Source organism: Magallana gigas, chromosome 9 (assembly GCF_963853765.1).
Source record: "Magallana gigas chromosome 9, xbMagGiga1.1, whole genome shotgun sequence".
NCBI lineage: Eukaryota > Metazoa > Mollusca > Bivalvia > Ostreida > Ostreidae > Magallana > Magallana gigas.
Genome location: NC_088861.1, coordinates 31982732 through 32001609, shown reverse-complemented (window position 1 = coordinate 32001609; position 18878 = coordinate 31982732). Strand labels below are relative to the sequence as shown.

At 32.1% G+C, this 18878-nt stretch overlaps 1 protein-coding gene and 1 long non-coding RNA gene across 3 annotated transcripts in view; one reads left to right on the top strand and one right to left on the bottom strand.

The window, feature by feature from the left end:
- The first annotated feature begins 1126 nt into the window (after positions 1–1126).
- Positions 1127–4485, top strand: LOC117686160 (uncharacterized). 2 transcript variants are annotated; one of them, XM_066071778.1, is made up of 5 exons: positions 1127–1250; positions 1808–1930; positions 2074–2141; positions 2632–2763; positions 2992–4485. In XM_066071778.1, the coding sequence occupies exons 2-5, from the start codon at positions 1839–1841 to the stop codon at positions 3621–3623; spliced, it is 924 nt and encodes a 307-aa protein (XP_065927850.1). In that variant the 5' UTR covers positions 1127–1250; positions 1808–1838; the 3' UTR covers positions 3624–4485. The 2 variants fall into 2 exon arrangements, with proteins under 2 accessions (XP_065927850.1, XP_065927849.1); XM_066071777.1 differs by having other exon boundaries at positions 2620–2763; positions 2992–4484.
- An 11780-nt stretch (positions 4486–16265) lies between these two features.
- LOC117686145 (uncharacterized) overlaps positions 16266–18878 on the bottom strand; it is a 34950-nt gene continuing 32337 nt past the window's right edge. The window contains exons 2-3 of the long non-coding RNA XR_010709836.1: positions 17982–18038; positions 16266–16921 (exon numbers count right to left, since the gene is read on the bottom strand). This is a non-coding gene — a long non-coding RNA (uncharacterized lncRNA). The remainder of the gene's footprint in view (positions 16922–17981; positions 18039–18878) is intronic.

Here is an 18878-nt window from a genome sequence, read left to right as displayed (position 1 = left end):
GTTTCGCTTCGTCTTTGAGAAAGGGCATCCTGTTCTTCAAATGGGTGTCGGAAACCATCTGGGTTATTTTGCTTTTCAAAATAAATCAATTTCACTTTTTTACAGTATAAACGGCTATCAAGAATTTCTTTAGAGAAATTATTTGGGAACAAAAAAGTCGACATTTACTGACGATTATATCATCATACATTGTTAAAGCAAGTTTAGCGTTGTTTATGTATAAACATCTTTTTAGGATCTCTCTCTCTCTCTCTCTCTCTCTCTCTCTCTCTCTCTCTCTCTCTCTCTCTCTCTCCATAAATAGTTGATTAAGGTGGTACAAAAATGTATGGGACATATGTCGATATTAATGTGGATTAACGTTCATTATCTTTAGAATACTTTCAACGGTTTTGTATTTTAAAATCTAACAATATTTATCCAAAAATAGCAGCTTCTAAAAATGGTTTTCTTCTCCTGATTTAATATAAAATGTCAAGAAACGTTTCATTTTCTACATACATTCTTTAAAACCAAACGTGGAGAACGGTAAACTGATTACTGAAATCAACCAAGACGTAATAATGGTTTGTTGGAATCAGTAGTTAGATAATTACCTTTAGGAGACATAAAGACAAACTTACAAAGTGGAAATGAATACATCATCTTGTTCTCTTTATCAGATTTACAAGTGGCTTTTTCCCCGAGTTCAAATTCATCAAACTTACCGTATAAAATACTGGTATTGGTGCTATACATGTATTAATACAATAAAACTAGGCATTCTGTGATAGAAACATTATTTTATTCTCATTCTTTTTACATGTAACTATTTAAAATTTTCAATTTTAATCCAAATTTTCAATTTTTGAATGGAACAAAATATACAAAAATTTACAAAATTAAATCATATTCGTAAATAATGGAAAATATTACATATATTTTATGATGATTTGGTGTATGTCACGTTTTACACAAAAAGAAATTGAATAATTATTTTTTGAGATCGATCGAATGGGAAATTGAACAAGATAAGTTATTTTGATATACATTCAGCCACGTAATGAATGCACTGTTTTTAGAACTCATTCCATTCCTTTTAAAACCCAAGACATGTCTTTAAATGCTCATTGCGTCCCTATTAGCACGGGGATTCAAAGGGAATTTCTAGATTTAAAAACAGATTTATTACAACTCAAGGACATGTATGACTTCAACAAACTATCTGCTTGAGGGACATGTGGAATCTATAGCTTTTGCTTTGTACCATCGTAAGATATTGAATCATATTTTATTGTATAATATTATTTTCTTCATTATTTTTACAGTTCCTAACATGTTTTAAATGTTAACATAAGATTAAAGAGATTTTCTACGTGATTTCAAAATGTCAAAGACACATTTTGAAATTGCATGTAGAAGCTACCCAGGCATGACAGTATTGTGGCAGCGCACTTTTTCAATTATGATGTTTGATCAAACACATTGCATGTACCAGTATTCAAAAACTAGATTATATTGTGATTCTAAAAAAAAACCAGTTATCTGAAGTGTGCCTGCATCGATGTCAAAAAATAATACAAATTGAAAACTGATAGCACATCGTGTAATTCAAACAACTTCCGTGCCATACGTTATAAGGCCCTAAATAATATGTGCCAGCTTTACTGTGTAATTGTTACATCAAAATTTGATTTGGTGATCATTATAGCACTATTACATTTTAATCTAAACTTATCTGATTGTGTGTTTTTGTAATATCGCTTCTTAAAAAATGCTACATAATCTATTTGGAAATTCTAATCAAATTATGTGTTCATTTATACAGGTCAGGATTTATTTGCGACAAACTGAACAGGATGCATGTTACTCGTCAAAAGTTTACATTGTTCAACTGCTGTATCTTAATATCATTTGCAACTACAGTTGCACGAAACTATTGTGTGAAAAGGTAAGTTTAACATAGATATGTTTTCAGTTAAAACTCTATACATAGTCTAGTATGATATATTCAAGACACAACCATCAAAATGGCTAATTATTTAAAGTTTAAGAAATATTTTATTACATTTTTTAATCGCTTACATTTGACAGACTTGTGAATGGAATAATACGATGTTGCACAGGCTTTATTTGGAACAACACTATTGGAGATTGCATTGGTACGAAAGGTTTTTGTATCAGATTTATTCTCCAAAACTTGACCCTTACTCGTAATTAAATTAGATATTAGGCTATTCAAAAAGACCTACTTAATATTTCTGTGGCTATACTAGCAATGATATATTTTATAAACGTTGTTCCATCGGCTTTATTTTATTGAACAGTATGTCGTAAAATACATTAAAACTTTTGGTATGTGTGAAGCATGTATTTTCTGTACTTATACATGTATTATGTATATTACTTACATATCATATGAGTATTTGGAGTTAAAAAGATACCTTAATTATCTATTAATATATATATATATATATATATATATATATATATATATATATATATATATATATATATATATATATATATATATATATATATATATATACACAGTTACATTAAATTAAGCATCGACAAATTAGACATTTTTTTAATAACTGTTTGTATTATTGAAAATTAAATATGCTGTTGATATACTAGCTTGCCCTCTAGGATATGTCGGTCTACAATGTGAAATTCCATGTGTCTACCCTCTGTATGGCTTAGAGTGCCAAAGTGTCTGTAACTGCTCTCGTGAGTTCTGCTTGATATCAACTGGGTGCACCAAATATTTCACGCCAACAGGTGAGAGAGAGAAAGAGAGAGAGAGAGAGAGAGAGAGAGAGAGAGAGAGAGAGAGAGAGAGAGAGAGACAGACAGACAGACAGACAGACAGTCAGAGAATCAAAAAGAGAGACAGATAGACAGACAGAAAAAGACAGACAAAGAGAGAGGGAGATATACCGAGAGAAAGAAAAAGCATCTGTAAATCAAAAATTCAATCTAACGCTTTTCAATTTTTCAATTTTACAGAACACTATAAAACAAGCAGCCATACTGAGAGACAGACCGATTTAACCACATTGGTTACATACGAAAAATCGACCACAACTGATTCCTTTTCATCAATTCTTTATTATACCTCTAAACGTAGTTTATTCACTGAAAGCCATGATTTATCGCCAAATCAAGAATCATTTCCATCAGTGACTATTGCAGTGTCCATGGGATGTCTTATTTTGATCATATTTTTTCTAACGCTCTTAGTGTGTTTACTGTATAGGAGACATAAAAGGTTACGGGAATATGTTGATGAAAATCGTTATCTCTCGTGTGCTTTTAAACACACAAATGATTTAGGAAAAAAAACCTTATCAAGCATTGATGATGGAGAGATTAAAATAGCATTGACAATCTTTCAAAAGAAGAAGGAAAGTGTCATTCATCTAGAACCACACACTGTTTCCCAATCATCCAATCAAAATGTGTCGCACTATTCTTATGTTTTACCTTCAAGGATAAATCCCGAGAATCCCGGAATTAGGACGTCACTGATTTCGATAGAGTCGGAAGCTTACGTTACACCTTCTGATAGATATAGCAGCAAGGCGGAGTCAGGAAGTGGAGAAGAGTCAAATGTATATCTCACAGTGCTCAACGATTAGTTGCATTGTTCAATCCTAAAAAAGCGCAGAACTTCCCTATATAATGATATACAATGTACATGTAGACTTTTGTCAGTTGAAGAGTTGGTCAAAGTATTGCATTTATATGTCGTAAAAATTACTTTGACTACAAGGGCTGGTTGAAAGTTATTGAGATTTACCCTTAATCCTCAGAAACTACAGATTAATCTGTAAAAAAAACACTATCATTTTAACCAGTTTGCATTTTTTAGGGCTAAATGTAATATGAATGCCATTTTTTTCAAAAGTTAAGGAAACTTACTCACATACAGGTACATTAGTTTCATTTATAATTAAATGAAGGTATCTTGTCTCTAAATTAACGTCTGCGCCGGGTTCCCTGACCTCTCCATGTACGTATTGATCTAAATACTGTGGAATCATTAGAATTCATGGTGGATGAATTTTCGTGTTATTCTTGGATAACCCTCCTCCACCATGTATTTACATCTTCGACAAAAGAAACTTTGAAAGAGTGATTTACCTTATTGAAACTGAAAAACAGACACATCCACGAAATGACATCCAAACAAATACGCCCAAAAAACCCCCGAAAAACCATATAAATAATTGTACAGTATCTAGTTTTCATGTCTTTTTTTTAGTTTTCTTCATTCGGTTACTTGCGATATTCTTTTGTTTCAATTATAAAAAGAAAAAATAACGGGATATCTTTATAATTTCCGGTCAGCTCTGAGGCTCATACCTGTATACTTAACAAGTGATTTCATGACATTGTACTTTGTAAGAATTAAATGAGATCATTCTGATGCAAATACTATAAATAGCATGCATACTTTGTAAATTGATGATGAATAATTCAGTAACTAGTAAGTATATGTACATGTACTCGTATATGCATAGTATGAAACAGTATTTGCATTGGTATTTACCTGGGTTCTCAGATATATTCGTTATGAAATAAAATTTCTCCATGCAATAACTAGTTTTAAAATAAATTATTGTGCCTTCTGTCAGTTTGCCACTATATATTCAATATTCATCTATTTTCGCATAGTATCAAAGGATATATATATAGCGTAAGCGTACTATGCCGAAATAGCGTACGGCAAATGTTTTCAACGAAAATCTTTCTAGTGCCGATAGCGGGATTCCATCTCACACCAGCTTGAAGCCCAACGCGTTACCGCTACGCTAAATTAGCCGTTATCGTAACGAACGGTATTTATATATATAAAACGTAGAGATATACGACTAACATCAAGCAATTTAAATTATTCATTTTTCCCAAAACACTTCATTATTGACGGTAATTTTAAAGTAAAAATGTTCTTATAAACTTTTGAACAAATTGATTGAACAGTTCTCAAAGAAATTCTACATGAGAATCACAAAAACACTTTTTTAAATTATGCTTGATAAAGAATTCAATGAGATTTCGTCTGCTAAACAGTTCAAGATTTTTCGGTAAGGCCAAATGTCTCTCATTTCTTGAATAGAACATAAACCCTTGATGACTTTTTATTGTACAACAACTTGTTGATTAAATAAACAATCAAATCAATTGATTAATTAAAAAACAAAAACCAAACGCTTGCTTTTCCGGTGATTATTTTTAGGGACTTGTCAACACTCGAACGTCACAGCTACTTATAGCAAAGCACGTCAGTATATTCAACAGTCGGCATAATAATAACAATAGTGTTGTGCTGTGCATGTACTATGCCTAAATAGTAGTCAGGGTTTGATACATAGTGCACTCGCCCCCGGCTCGTGCACTATGTATCAAACCCTGACTACTATTAAGGCATAGTACATGCACAACACTATTATATAAATATGTATACATGTACAATTGCAATATATGCATTATATAAGCAAACCCACCCTGCGCGGCCTAATGAGTATCGTGAACATTATGCATGTATGTGGTGCCTATCTAAAGTATTTTGTAGTATTAAATCTTATCGTTCTTAATATTTGAAAGACAACATTTTAACATATTTAGAAATATTGAACAGCGCCAATCTTATATCTTCATTCGATTTGTTCGAAATAAATCAAAAATAAGTTCAGATTGAAAATATTACATTTATATAAAATCATGCTAAGATCAACGATAAAGTACATTACAGTTTATGATACATGTACAATCAGTGCCAATTGAAATAGTTTTACCGTATCATCTTATCACATAAAGCTGGGGAGGGGGGGGGGGGGCGCTGGCAAAAATAACGTTTCAAAGAAAATATGCCTGTTTACAAAAAAGTCTCCTGATACTTGTCAGTGTCTCCATAAAAAATCAGGCGCAGGCGATATTGATATTGGATAATTAACGTGTAATCAGCCAAAAAATGTCCACCATCCACGTATCAGCTTTTCACTTAATTTTACTGGGTGCGTTATTCGGAAAATATAAGCGATACATATATTTTGATATGATGATCCGTATGGTAGCAAAACTCAGTTTTGTATAAAATCCAGGGGTTTTTTTCTTTAAAAAAAAAGCATGCATATGATAAACAGGAATTTCACGGATATTCTTCTGCGAGATATATAGACAATAAGTCCTTTTTTAATCTCAATTGCATAATATAGAGTGTTTTTGTTATCGAGTACATGAAAAGGTATGCATAATCTATGTATATTAATCGGTGCATATGTCTAGTATTATATAATAACAATTTAACTTAGAAATTAGCTGACGAAGCGAAGAGATAACAAAAATGACGTCCTCGCTTGTTTTTTTTTTTTTTTAATGTTTTTTAAAAATTCCGTTTTAAAATATCCCCATGTTATTATTTAATATCTGTTATGGTAAAGTAATTACGTGAGGTCAAATTTTATTATTAATTCTCAGTTGAGCAATACGATTCATGGAGCTTTCATTTAAAAGAATCCTTACGTATGACAAGCATTAGAAAACAATCTAATTAAGGTTTTCCGCTGGGAGCGGAAAACCTTACTATTATTCTGAAAAATTTTCAAATTTCTTCTTATTTTTTTTTTCTTCTAGACGCCAACTTTGATCCTTAATATCTCGCTCGTTTGTTCACCGATTGTTTTGAAATTTTCAGGACTGATAACATGCCGCGTGATGTTGTCGTTGTACATTTTAGTTGAGGAAAATCCCTATCCGGTTTTGAGTTATTCCCCTTTTAGTAAAATTTAACGACTTCTTTTGTCCAGGGGGTTTAGCTTTAACGATGACTTGCAGAGTCTCAAAGATGGGCTGGTTTGGAAGCTAATACATTGAATTTGTGCGAGATATATTTTATTAATTATTTAAATGCAAATAAAAGGGGTGGTATAGATGTTGAAACAAAGGTAAGAAATTGTTTTTAAAAAATTCGCGTTTTTTCCGTGTTAGTTTTCTACCTGATAAAAATTTGTTATAACATGTATTTTAAAAGTTCTTGGTCTTACTCAGACCTTTCATTCGGTATGCCGAAAAAAGGGCTGGCCCTTATAATTAGGGAGTTAGATGCGTCCAAAGTTTCTTGTCAATAACTTAAAAAGGAATAAAAATTTCTAATGCATTATTGAAGCAAAGTTGTAAAGAAATTAATTTTGAATCTTTCTATAGTATTCAATTTAATGTTTTCGTAATTTATAGTCAGTATTTGCAGAAACAATTGTTGTCAGTTCGGTCCATTTTTGTGGGGGTGCGCACGTTTATGAGGTTATGAAAGGGCTTCTTGTAATGCACTAACTGATACATGTAGTGCGCAAAAATAATTCCACATAGAATTCCCAAATGTTTTTATTCATATGTACATTTTCATTTCATATAGATGAACCTCTTTGACCTTATTTTTGTTGTTTGTTTCATAACTGTGCCCCTGTCTATATTTAGATGCATTACGAGACTCAGGTAACCGATCGATAGGAGAGTCGCTAGCTGTATTCAGGCCGTCGCCTTGACGATAGTACATGTGCTTGTAGAGCTGGACGTACACGTTTAACGCGTCGCCCCCCCCCCCCTCCCCCCTGTGTTACTGTAACAGAGACATTTTGAATTGTTTCAGTACTGGGAGATGTGTTAATAAAATGGTTCCAATACATGGTAATTAAACTCAACTTTTCTACAATACGTATACACGGCCGCCTTATAAAGCACAATGTGTATTACTGACATGACAAATGTACGCTGGCAATTTAAACGAACGCGGGATTGCTCCCGATAGAACAATTCTTTTAAAGCAAAAAAAAAAAAAATACTGATTTGCGTTGGATATAATATAATTATCATCGTGGAGATGATTTTAAAAAGTGAACTTAATATTCGTATACGATAATATTTGAATCCAAAGCCGCTAGTTTTAAGTTACGGTTATCAGGGATATTAATTATGACCTGCCGCGCGTTTCAGGTTTTTTACTTGCAAAACATCTACAAACGAAAATACCAAACAACCTTCAGCAGCAACTTATAAATTATTTATTCCATACACAATTCTAAAGAGGTAATTAAATAAATTTTATAAATGCTTTATACTTGTATACATTCGCTATCTTCCATGGAAAAAAGTGGCATGGAAAAAATGTTGTTCAATGTTCATCAAATACGCTGTAGTCTTAGCAATCGAAAATAATCAACAAACTGTATATTGATAGATTGACATATCAACAAACATTCAGACCCGCAATGTGTTTTTTTACAAGTTCTATAAAATGTAGAATCAATAACTGAATTCTTTACCGTTTTCCGTGTTGGTTATTTTGAATCCCGTGTGTACGTTATGTGTAGCCATATAGATGAACACTTTAAGTGTTTAATTTTTATAAGAAATTGTGTACATGCAGAGCAATGCAATGCTAGGACAATTAAATTCCAACAATGTATATGGTGAGGCCGGTCAGACTGATACTGGTTCTGCTTGTTCTACAAATAGCGAATGTAAGACGAAGTATTTGGGTGTTATATTTTAAACAAATATAAGTATTGCTTTCTTAAAAGCTTGCATTACTCAACAAAGTATTTTATTGGAATCATTCTTAGTTACCTTAACTGCATATGTACCGCTCGGTCTGTATCCCGGAAAAATTGACTACCATCCGAAATTTTTCATACAAGGTCTACAGACTTGCAGCTAACATTACCTTTAAAAATACATTTTAGAATTTGCCGCTGTTTATAAATTCATTAAAAAGACGCGCAGAATCAAGTGGTAATATGTCGATTGAAATGGGATTTATGACGTCTATTTATATTGTTTTCATTAAAATTATTTCATTATTTCAAGCTTGTGGGTGGAATGAAATCAGTTTCACATGTTATATGACATAAAGATGTCCTCTCCCCACTTTTTCTCGCAGCAACTATTTTTTTAAAATTTACCTAAAAAATTGAATTATCATGGAGTTGCCCCCTCCCCCACCCCCCCCCCCCTTTTTGTAGCATGTAAAAAGAATGGTATGAAAATCATGATATTATGAGTGAAATTTTAAAAATTTTGGAAAATTCTTTAAAAAAAAATTCAGTTTTTTGCTTGTGAAAATTTGTTGGATGAGTTTGCCCCCCCCCCCCCCCCACTTTGAAAAACGATGCTACGTGCTTGGAAATTACTCATTTCTTTATTACCCTCTTTAATAAACAAAACAAACTAACAAACATAACCGATCCAGATAAATATAATTACATGTATCAAAAATAAACTTCAAAAACAAACTACACATTCATCCTTCACCCACAATATTGCCTTTTCGATATTTGTCATCGTTGTAGACCCGTGTAACAATCTGTTACATTATATATGTACGTAGGTGCTTGCACGACAAAGAGCCCCTTGCTGATCTACATTTTCATTAACGCATACAAAGAAAAAATATATTTTGATTTATTTTTGAATTTCTTTTGATGTAAAAAAAGAGAAGAAATTGGTTCTCAGTCTCTCTTTATGCCTGTTTGTTAGCTGTTAATCCAAGTTCATTTTGAATATCCTTTTGTAATTTAAAAAATGCGATGTAATTTTTTTTTCATGCAATATTTCGGATAAAGCAATGAAGAGTTGTTTCTTGAAATTTTATTAGACCATAAAATTGTAAAATGCTCACATTGAAAATTGTGCCCGATTTCTTTCTTTTTTTTAAGGTAAAACTTTATTGATTTAAAAAATGATTCTTTGAGACAAACAAATTGACATAATCAACAAGAGTTTGACAATCTCTAACTGCAGGTCTGTAGCTTTTAGTCAGAAAAAGAATCGGATGGACGACCTAGGACACAGATCGTCCATCCGAATTTCTTGAAAATTGCTATTATTTTGGTACGCGGACGCAATACTCACCGAGACTAAATGGTTCGTATCTTAAGTTTTAACTGCTTTGAAAGGTTATATTGGTTTTCTGATAATTTTGAACATGAATATTTAAATAAAAATGGTTAAAATTATAGTAAAATTACCGGCATCGGTCTTCTCTGTGCGCGGATCTAGAAGGGAAAGGGTTCCATAGCCCCCCCCCCCCCCAGCGAAATTTCTTTCAATTACGTGTACATTATAAACTTAACAAATATGCCTCGGACATCCCTTGGCAAACTCAAATAACCGTCTGACTTTTCAACCCCCACCCCGGAAAAATTTTCTGATCCGCGCATGTTCCCACTCCTCGAAATACAAAATTATTCTTCAAAACCCCTTGTAAAATTTCCAGGATCTCCCTATATATACTAAGAGATTCATTGGCGCTTGCGTTCGATAAAAATGCATGTAAAACGTTTGCCAATGGTCTTTTTACTTTCGCACCGGGCATAACCACAGTCCCACTCTGTGAATAACATGCGGCGAATCAAACTAGAGACAACGTGTTAAGATCTATATTTGCTTATAAACATGTAGTATCATCGTGCAAAATGCACTGTTCAATTATAATTTTTTTTTTTTTGACTTTACTTGTAAAATTCGTAATTTTTTCTCAAAGTTTATATCTTACAAAGTTACTTCTTTATTTAGTGATTGACACTTTTCAGACTTTATATGTGATTTCAAAGAGACAGAGTGTCATGTCTCAAGGACTGTTAATCTCTTAAAACAACATTGTGCAATTATCAGATTTTCATTTCTTGGACATCAAAGACTCACTGAGTTTATTTAATTTTTTATATCTGTGAACCTTTCACTCAGCCTACTTATATCATTACCTGTCAATTTATACTCATTGTTAAGATTCTTATAAATAGTAATGTACAATTGTCAATGCGCAGTCTGGAATACGGCGGCCAGCCCCGGCCACGTCCGACTCACCCAGAGTCTTGAGTCCGGAGACCACTACTGGCCATATCCGAATTGTTTGTAACATGTCTGTCTGTTAAATTGTTATAATGTTGCCATCGTTGAGTCTCGTCCAATAATGTGGAATCTTTATTTCTCTGGAACTGTATACTGGTGGACCTTCGGGAATACGGCAAACCTACCCTTCGTTTTAGCTTACGGCCCACAGCGCGCCACAACCTTATACGTTATACACTTTACGCAAACATTCCCTCACCCGGTTCGTACTGCACACGACCGATGCAGATCCAGACGAATTCTCTATCACCGTAAAATCTACGCGGTCACAGATATATCATACTTTGTTTCTCAGTGTTTACACATCTAATATTGTACTATGGTCAGCTATCAATTTTTTGTAATACGTCACAAGTATGACGCAGCTACGACGGAAAACCTAATCGTTGCTTGCAACGAGCTCGTCTCTAGTTGAGTTTATTATTCAGTACCATCAAGAAGCATTTGGTGGTGGAATTGAAGGGATATGCTGCCAAAAAATGTACAATGAACATGTATATCATTTTCCCGCTTCTGCCTTTTTTTGTTCAAACTAGGAAGACAAAAAAATAAGAATTTAAACATTGAAGTTTTTTCATTAAGATCTATTGTGTTAAATTGATATAAATTCTGCCCAAATGCATTAATTTTGAGTCAAGGTAGATGTAGCATAACATACATGCACGTCAAATTCATAGTTTAGGGAATCGCTATGCATGGTATGGACCATTTAGGGGATTTCAAAGATCAGATGTGTAACGCTTGAGTACCTGTAAATCATTTGTTTGAGGAGTCAGAACAAAAAGACAAGTAAAGCTCTGACACATAAGATGACTCTCACCTTTATGATGCATTTCCTAAGTTTCTTTTCTAGTTGAGTATATGTCACATCATGTGTCACAGACCATTACTTTTTTCTCTTTTGGTGGAAAAGAAGCATCCAAAACTGAGCCATATTCCGTGTGTTAAAGTCAGCAACATTCATTTTTAAATTCATTACTTTGTCAGTGAAAAAGAGAAAGTTTGCTTTAAACATTAAAAAAGAAATGCATCTGTTGTGTAATAAGGATGGCAGTCTTGTAGCAAATGTGTTTTATGTTTGTACGCAAACCTAAAGCAGAACCCTTATATTATTTAAAATGGATACATTGGTTGTAGTCTTGTGACAATATCTGGTAACTAAACAAACTTCATTATGACTCGATGGTCTTTACAGGATATTAACTATCCCCTATTCCCTTGAATTTACATTCATCCGAAAAAAAAGTATCAAAATTAACATGAATAGGTTAGATTTGCAATTTCTGAGATATATGTTTAAAAATTCTAGTTAAGAGAATTAATTTATAATATACTAGTTACTTAAAAGAGCATGGGGATAATATTGTTTTTAAATATACGTTGACTTTAAATGTTGCATTCCATCTAAACGTCCAAAGTGTGTTCTTTACATTCGTTTTTTGAAGTCAGCTATCAACGTTTGAACACATTTGATGAAGATTGGAGACATTAATGACAGCCATGGCACAAATAATTCGTTAAAAATATCAGTTGTTGGCCATAATTTAGTTCCCAAAATGGCCGTCGCTTTTAAATCTTGAACTTGGCTTTTGTAAAGTAAAACTTAAATATCTTACAAACAACAATACTCACTTACCTTAAATTTCTAGTATTTAGTGATGTATCATTTAGCTTTGATTACAGCCCTAATTCGATTCGGAAGACGTTGATATAGGCTTTAAATGTAATGTAAAGGAGGTGATGCCCAAATTTTAGTCACTACTCTTTCAAGGTCTGACTGGTTTTTTATTTCATTTACGGATGCGGATTTTTAGAACCCTCCATACATTTTCTATAATGTTAAAATCTGGGCTTTGTGCTGGCCAAGGTAAAGTATGAATATTGTTCTCTGCTTTCCAGGCATTACATTGTCTTGAAACATGACATGGGGCATTTTCTTCTTGAAATATCCATGGCTGGTTTCCGAAGTTTTTTGTTATGACTGGCCACAAATTATTGATGAAGGTTTCAATATAGCTATTGGAAATCATATTTCCATTGACAAGTGTAATTGTCCCGACACCATTATAAGTTATACAGCCCCAGACCATAACCGATATCGTACCTTGCTTCTCTCTGTCCGTGAATATTCACCAAGTAAACGTTCGTTAGATTTTCTCCACACATAATTTTTTTGTCCTTCCCTAGAACCACATTTGTCTTATCACTAAAAATTACCTAAGACCAATTATTTTCAACTGTCCAACACAATGTCTGCCTACAAAAACCGGTGCGCCGAGATCTGTTCTCTCTCCTGATAGTATTTTTTTAGAAACAACATGCAGAAACAACATGTCTTTTAAATCTATTTTGAAATAATCTTCTCCTGACAGTCCTGGAGGAAATATTTTCCACTGAATTGTTGTTAAATTTAGTGGTAAGGTCTTCCAAAGTCTGCCTTCGGGTTTTTTCTGACCATTCGAAAAAGTAATCGATTCAACTATGCTGTCAGTTTTTCTCTATCCGTATGCCAGTTCTTGGATGGTTTTCTTCATTACCCCTTTCTTTTACTCGTTTAAAATACTTGTTTATAGTCCTAGGATTAACTCCGGGGAGTTTTGATATTTTGTGGCCAGAATAACCTGTCTTACGTAAATCGGCGATGATTTTTCTAACCTCCGGTGTCAAATCTCTTCAACGGCGACCCATTTCTTTAAGCAGACGAAACCCAAAACAGATGTCATTGTTTTTATCCGGATGCAGAAATGTTTAATTTTTAAACGTATTAATCAATTTAGAGAGAGTTTGATCATCGCTGAAACAAATTACCTAAACATCGGCGGCCAGTTTGGGAACTAAATTATGGCCAACTAATGTATACTGTTGGCAGGGGAGAACTAAAAGAACTGTCTTTACAGCACTCAAAACAGTTTAAAATCATTTCAACAGGGACACCTTCAATAATCTCCGAGGGCAACTGTTAGTGTTGTAAATGCTGAGAATGTTTCCCCTATTTTTTTAATAATCCGTACCAGACTAAACTTGAACAGTTATTGTTAAAGATAATATGCATTCATTTCTACTTGTCATTTTGATATAAATTTAATTCTAGAATTGAGTGCATGTGTCAAGTTGTTTTGTTCATGTTCACACGATGTTTTATATGTATGGTGTAAATGTTGTTACATGTATCATATACATGTACATCAAACAAGGTATGGTTAATGTTTTTTTAAGGAGTGGTTACGTACTATTTTTTTTAAATATTGATTATTTTGGTATTTGTATTGGTTATAAATCATAAAAAAGATGTTTTGAAAAATGATACATGTCTTTATTTGATGTTTGTATTTCATGTTTCTGATGGATAAACACCCAAAGGGAAACAGCCATTAAATAAATGTTATTTCAAAACTTAGGATAAAGGTTGTTCATAACTTAAAATGAAAATATAAGTATATCCTCATTGTATGGTTTCTGTTACAATATCTGAAAAATGATCAAACTCTATTTATGTTCACCACGGTATATTAAATATTTTTTTTTATTTTCTTGTATTTACATTAATCCATAGATCACGTATTACAATTTACATCCATCAACTGCCACATTTATTGATAGGACATTCTTTATGTTTTATAATTGTTAAAACTAAGCACCATAATGGCATTAAAGCCTTGCATGTTAGATGAAATATCTGTTCTCAATTAGATTCGAGTTTGAAAAGCCAACTTGAAGAGTAATATACTATCTACCGATACTTATTTTTTTAAGGTGACAAAGACTTTTAACATAGAAGAAACTTTATTGGATTTGGTTTTTTTTCAGCGTGCAACGTTTGTATTAATGCTTTTGATGCAGAAAATACTGACAACCGTGAATTTGTTGATATATTATTAAAGAAAGTGATTTTCGCGTGTTGTTAACGGTTTTTGCGTTTTCTCTAGAATACGTGAATAATCGTATTCTACGTAATTTAGAGTTAGATACTTGTTTATACTACATGTATACCATCAGGGTGAACTTTTAATAAAGAAAACTAGGCAGCACCCAATGCAGTTTTAAACCATGTCAAGAGGGACAACTCTGATTATCTAAAAAATCAACTTTTAGCATTGTTGATAGTCAGGATTTTCTCCCTTTAAAAATAACGGGTTTGTGTTCATATGCATATGGTTTATACATGGTCAGTAAATTTCATATGGGGCAAGAGTGGAGATCGTGCCCCAATATGGAATTTACTGACAATCTATAAACCATATTAGGTCAACTACAAACCATATAACGATTATATCTTACCGACTGTCTTTTTTAAAAGAAAAAAAAAGTAAACAAAACAATTGAAATCAAGGTATTATAATAACATTACAATACGAAACCTGACGTCATAATGCTCGAAAGGGGTAATATTTTCTTCTGACTATGTATGGAATATACATAGTCTTCACGTGACTGCCGTAAGCCAATTATTTTCTTACAATTTAGCAGGAGGTAAGATATATAGGTATGTGTTTTGCATTTTTGTAGGTTTCGTCCAATAGATTAACGGTGCGTATATACATAAGTCCTGTCAGTTTCAGTCGCTGTAGGTTTCGACAAATCAACTATTGGCAACGTGTGCGTTTCAGTCCTGTCTGTTTCTATACAGATATGAAATAAATATACGTTTTCATAAGAAATAGAGGGAATCATTCTCGGTAGACGTTAACATAAAAAAATATAAACAGGATAATGTGTTTTCTAATTATTTATGAATGAGCAAGTTGCTGTAGACCTGTCTCTGTCATAAAAGAAAGGACCCATATTAATAAACTAAAATGCAAGTAACACTTGTATTTTGAACATTTATATATATTTTAACTACCGTGTGATTAATTTTTGAGACCTAACAGATATTTGTTATGTGCTTAACAATATCAACAAATCGTATAATTGATTTTTAATTACATAAAAAGAGTGTGTGTGGTTGTCTGTGTGTCGTGTGTGGTGTGTGTGTATGTGGGGGGGGGGGGGGGGGTATGAATGAATTGCACTAAAAGATGTTAAATCCACATTGGCAATTCTGCGTTCTTCCTTTGTGGTCATATTGTTCTACATCTCATCTATGATACTGAAATAATTTACATAGGTTCCAACAAGTACATGTAGATTGATTTTCCGCCGAGAGAAACCTGATAACTACACTTTTTCTGAATTTACTTGATACGAATGGACTTTTTGTGATAAACATTTTTAAAACAAAATATTCCTGACAGTTAATATTTCATAATGAAATCAAGAGAGAGAAAGAAATACAGTTCAAGCAAAAACATTTTTTTCCAAACAATATTCATACACCCCCAAAAATGTATAAACATATTATATAATATCGATATACTGCTTCAACCGTTAATGAATTAAGAATAACAATTATAATTTTGTATTTTATTGCTCTCTAACCAACTGTCTTTATGATCTATTGTATAATTATATTGATGAAAATTTTGCACTTTGATATTATCGACCATTTCAATCATTTACATAAACCTTGGTTATACAAGTACTAAATGATGAAAATGTATTCTTGTTTTACGTCACAAAATATCATAACGATGTTATTCTACAGATATAAAACTGTGTTTAAACTGCACGAGGTTCTCAATACTAAGAAACACATACAATCTTCTATTTGCAGCAGATAAATAAGTTCTGTCAACTTTTCCCCCTAATTATCGACACAGGAAGTCATTAGTTATATCATTAAATAAATTCACAAAACAAATTCCCAACAGAACAAGGAAGTATATGTTTATGTTGAACAAAAGGAAACTCTTGAACAATAATTACAGAATATTGTAGTACTTAAAGCTAGAGCTGTTTTCTGGTAAACGTGTGATAAATTAAACTATTTTATTTGCGATTTCCACTTGGACATTGTATAATTGACAAAAGATATGAGCGATTAACAGTAAAAACACCATTATTCCAAAAAGAACAATACAAAGCTTGATCCATTTTCTTTCTCTTAAAAGATCATGTAGATTCGCATTTGATTCTTTGTTTAATTTATCTGCAAAATAAATGACAAAATAAAAACAAATTAGTATAATAATGCCATTTTTTATGTATATATATATATATATATATATATATATATATATATATATATATATATATATATATATATATATATATATATATATATATATATATATATATATATATATATATATATATTATTACTTATTAGGTTCGTTACTGACTGTTTACATAAATTTGTGGGATCGGTAAAGTCAAAAGAAGAAGAGGCGGTTGATATGTAAACAAACAAAAGATAATATATAACGATTAAATTCATAGCTTAATTCTCTAATTTTTTACCTTCCTCGTCAGTCGTTTGTGCAAACCTCGATGCTATTGTAGGATCATAATATTATGTCACGGGCAAAGGGGGTCACTCTAAATATTTTGGGGCTTAAAAATTAAAGGTATGGTTGAATGTTTGTGCAAAAAATCAGCTCAAATAACGTTACGTCCGCCATGTTGCCGTTTAAATTTTGACGCTTGCCCTGTAAAGAAATTTATGAGGTAACCACGTGACGCAATTCATCCAATGACGTCGAGACATTCTAGTCCGAGGCAAAATATATATATATATATATATATATATATATATATATATATATATATATATATATATATATATATATATATATATATATATATATATATATATATATATATAATCCGGGCAAATGAATGTACTTTTAATAAATAAAAAACAACCGGTTATAAGGTTAATATATTAAATAAGTATATGTTTATGACCTGTTGTCAAGAAAGAGTTCAGTGCTTACTAATTCATCGTTTGATATATGTTACGAATGTTTTTCGAGCAAATCAGATAAGATTTTTTTTTTATATTGAAACGCGTATTTCAACCAGCTTTATAAATGTCATTACTGTACAAAATACCATACGCACTTTTGTACACTATGTATAGTTTCATCAATGAAATTAAGATTGTTATTTAGATACGTGTACAAACACAAACCCTTATAGGGCACAACATGTTATTTAAAAAAAATGAAACTACATGCAGTACCAATATAACAATAAACAAAGCGCACCATTGACTCCAAGTTGTTGTATAGGTTCACCCATTAATTCCGTTTTGTTTATACCTGCTAAAGATACAAAACATTCTGAATGCAAGTTAATGAAAATCTCATAATTATCGTGTAAAAGTGTTTTACAATTGACACAAAAGTAACATATATTTCTTCACAATGAGTGCACCTATCATTGAACAACTTGCACAATTAAACAGTTACAGTCAGTTCAAGCATATTTTTTACAACATACACCATAGCATAGCATTGGAATATGATACCATAACATTGGAATCCCATACCATAACATTGGAATCTCATACCATAGCATACAATCTCAGAGAATCTCAAAGGTCATATCATACTATTGCAAACCATAGCATAGCATTCACCATTATTTTCAACTCGTTGTTTAATGTTATTTGAAAAAATAAATGTTCACTTTGAAGATTAGTGATAAACTTTGACTTTAAATAATTTTACTTCGATATATGTGGAACTCTTCTGTGTATGAATGTGTTTTTGTTCAAATCTCATAGTATACCATAGCATAGCATACCGTATCATTTAGTCCTTAATTTCAATTTCTCATAGCATAAACATCTCATAGTATAGTATTGAATTCTCATAGCATATCATCAAAATCGCATACCATAATGTAGCATAAAATTGTAAAAGCTATGCATGAAATGACTGTAATAAAATAAATTAATGTTCATTTAAAACGTATAGAAATATATTATGAAACTAGAGACGAGCTCGTTGCAAGGAACGATTAGGTTTTCCGTCGTAGCTGCGTCATACTTGTGACGTATTACAAAAAAATGATATCTGACCATACTACAATATTAGATGTGTAAACACTGAGAAACAAAGTATTATAATTCTGTGACCGCGTAGATTTTACGGTGATAG

What these genes read in the sequence shown, in the direction of transcription:
- LOC117686160 (XM_066071777.1), top strand. Translation starts at nt 1,839, where the DNA reads ATGCATGTTACTCGTCAAAAGTTTACATTGTTCAACTGCTGTATCTTA. An exon ending in CGAAACTATTGTGTGAAAAG is followed by an intron (nt 1,931 to 2,073) that starts GTAAGTTTAACA and finishes TACATTTGACAG; the next exon opens with ACTTGTGAATGGAATAATAC. An exon ending in CAAATATTTCACGCCAACAG is followed by an intron (nt 2,764 to 2,991) that starts GTGAGAGAGAGA and finishes TCAATTTTACAG; the next exon opens with AACACTATAAAACAAGCAGC.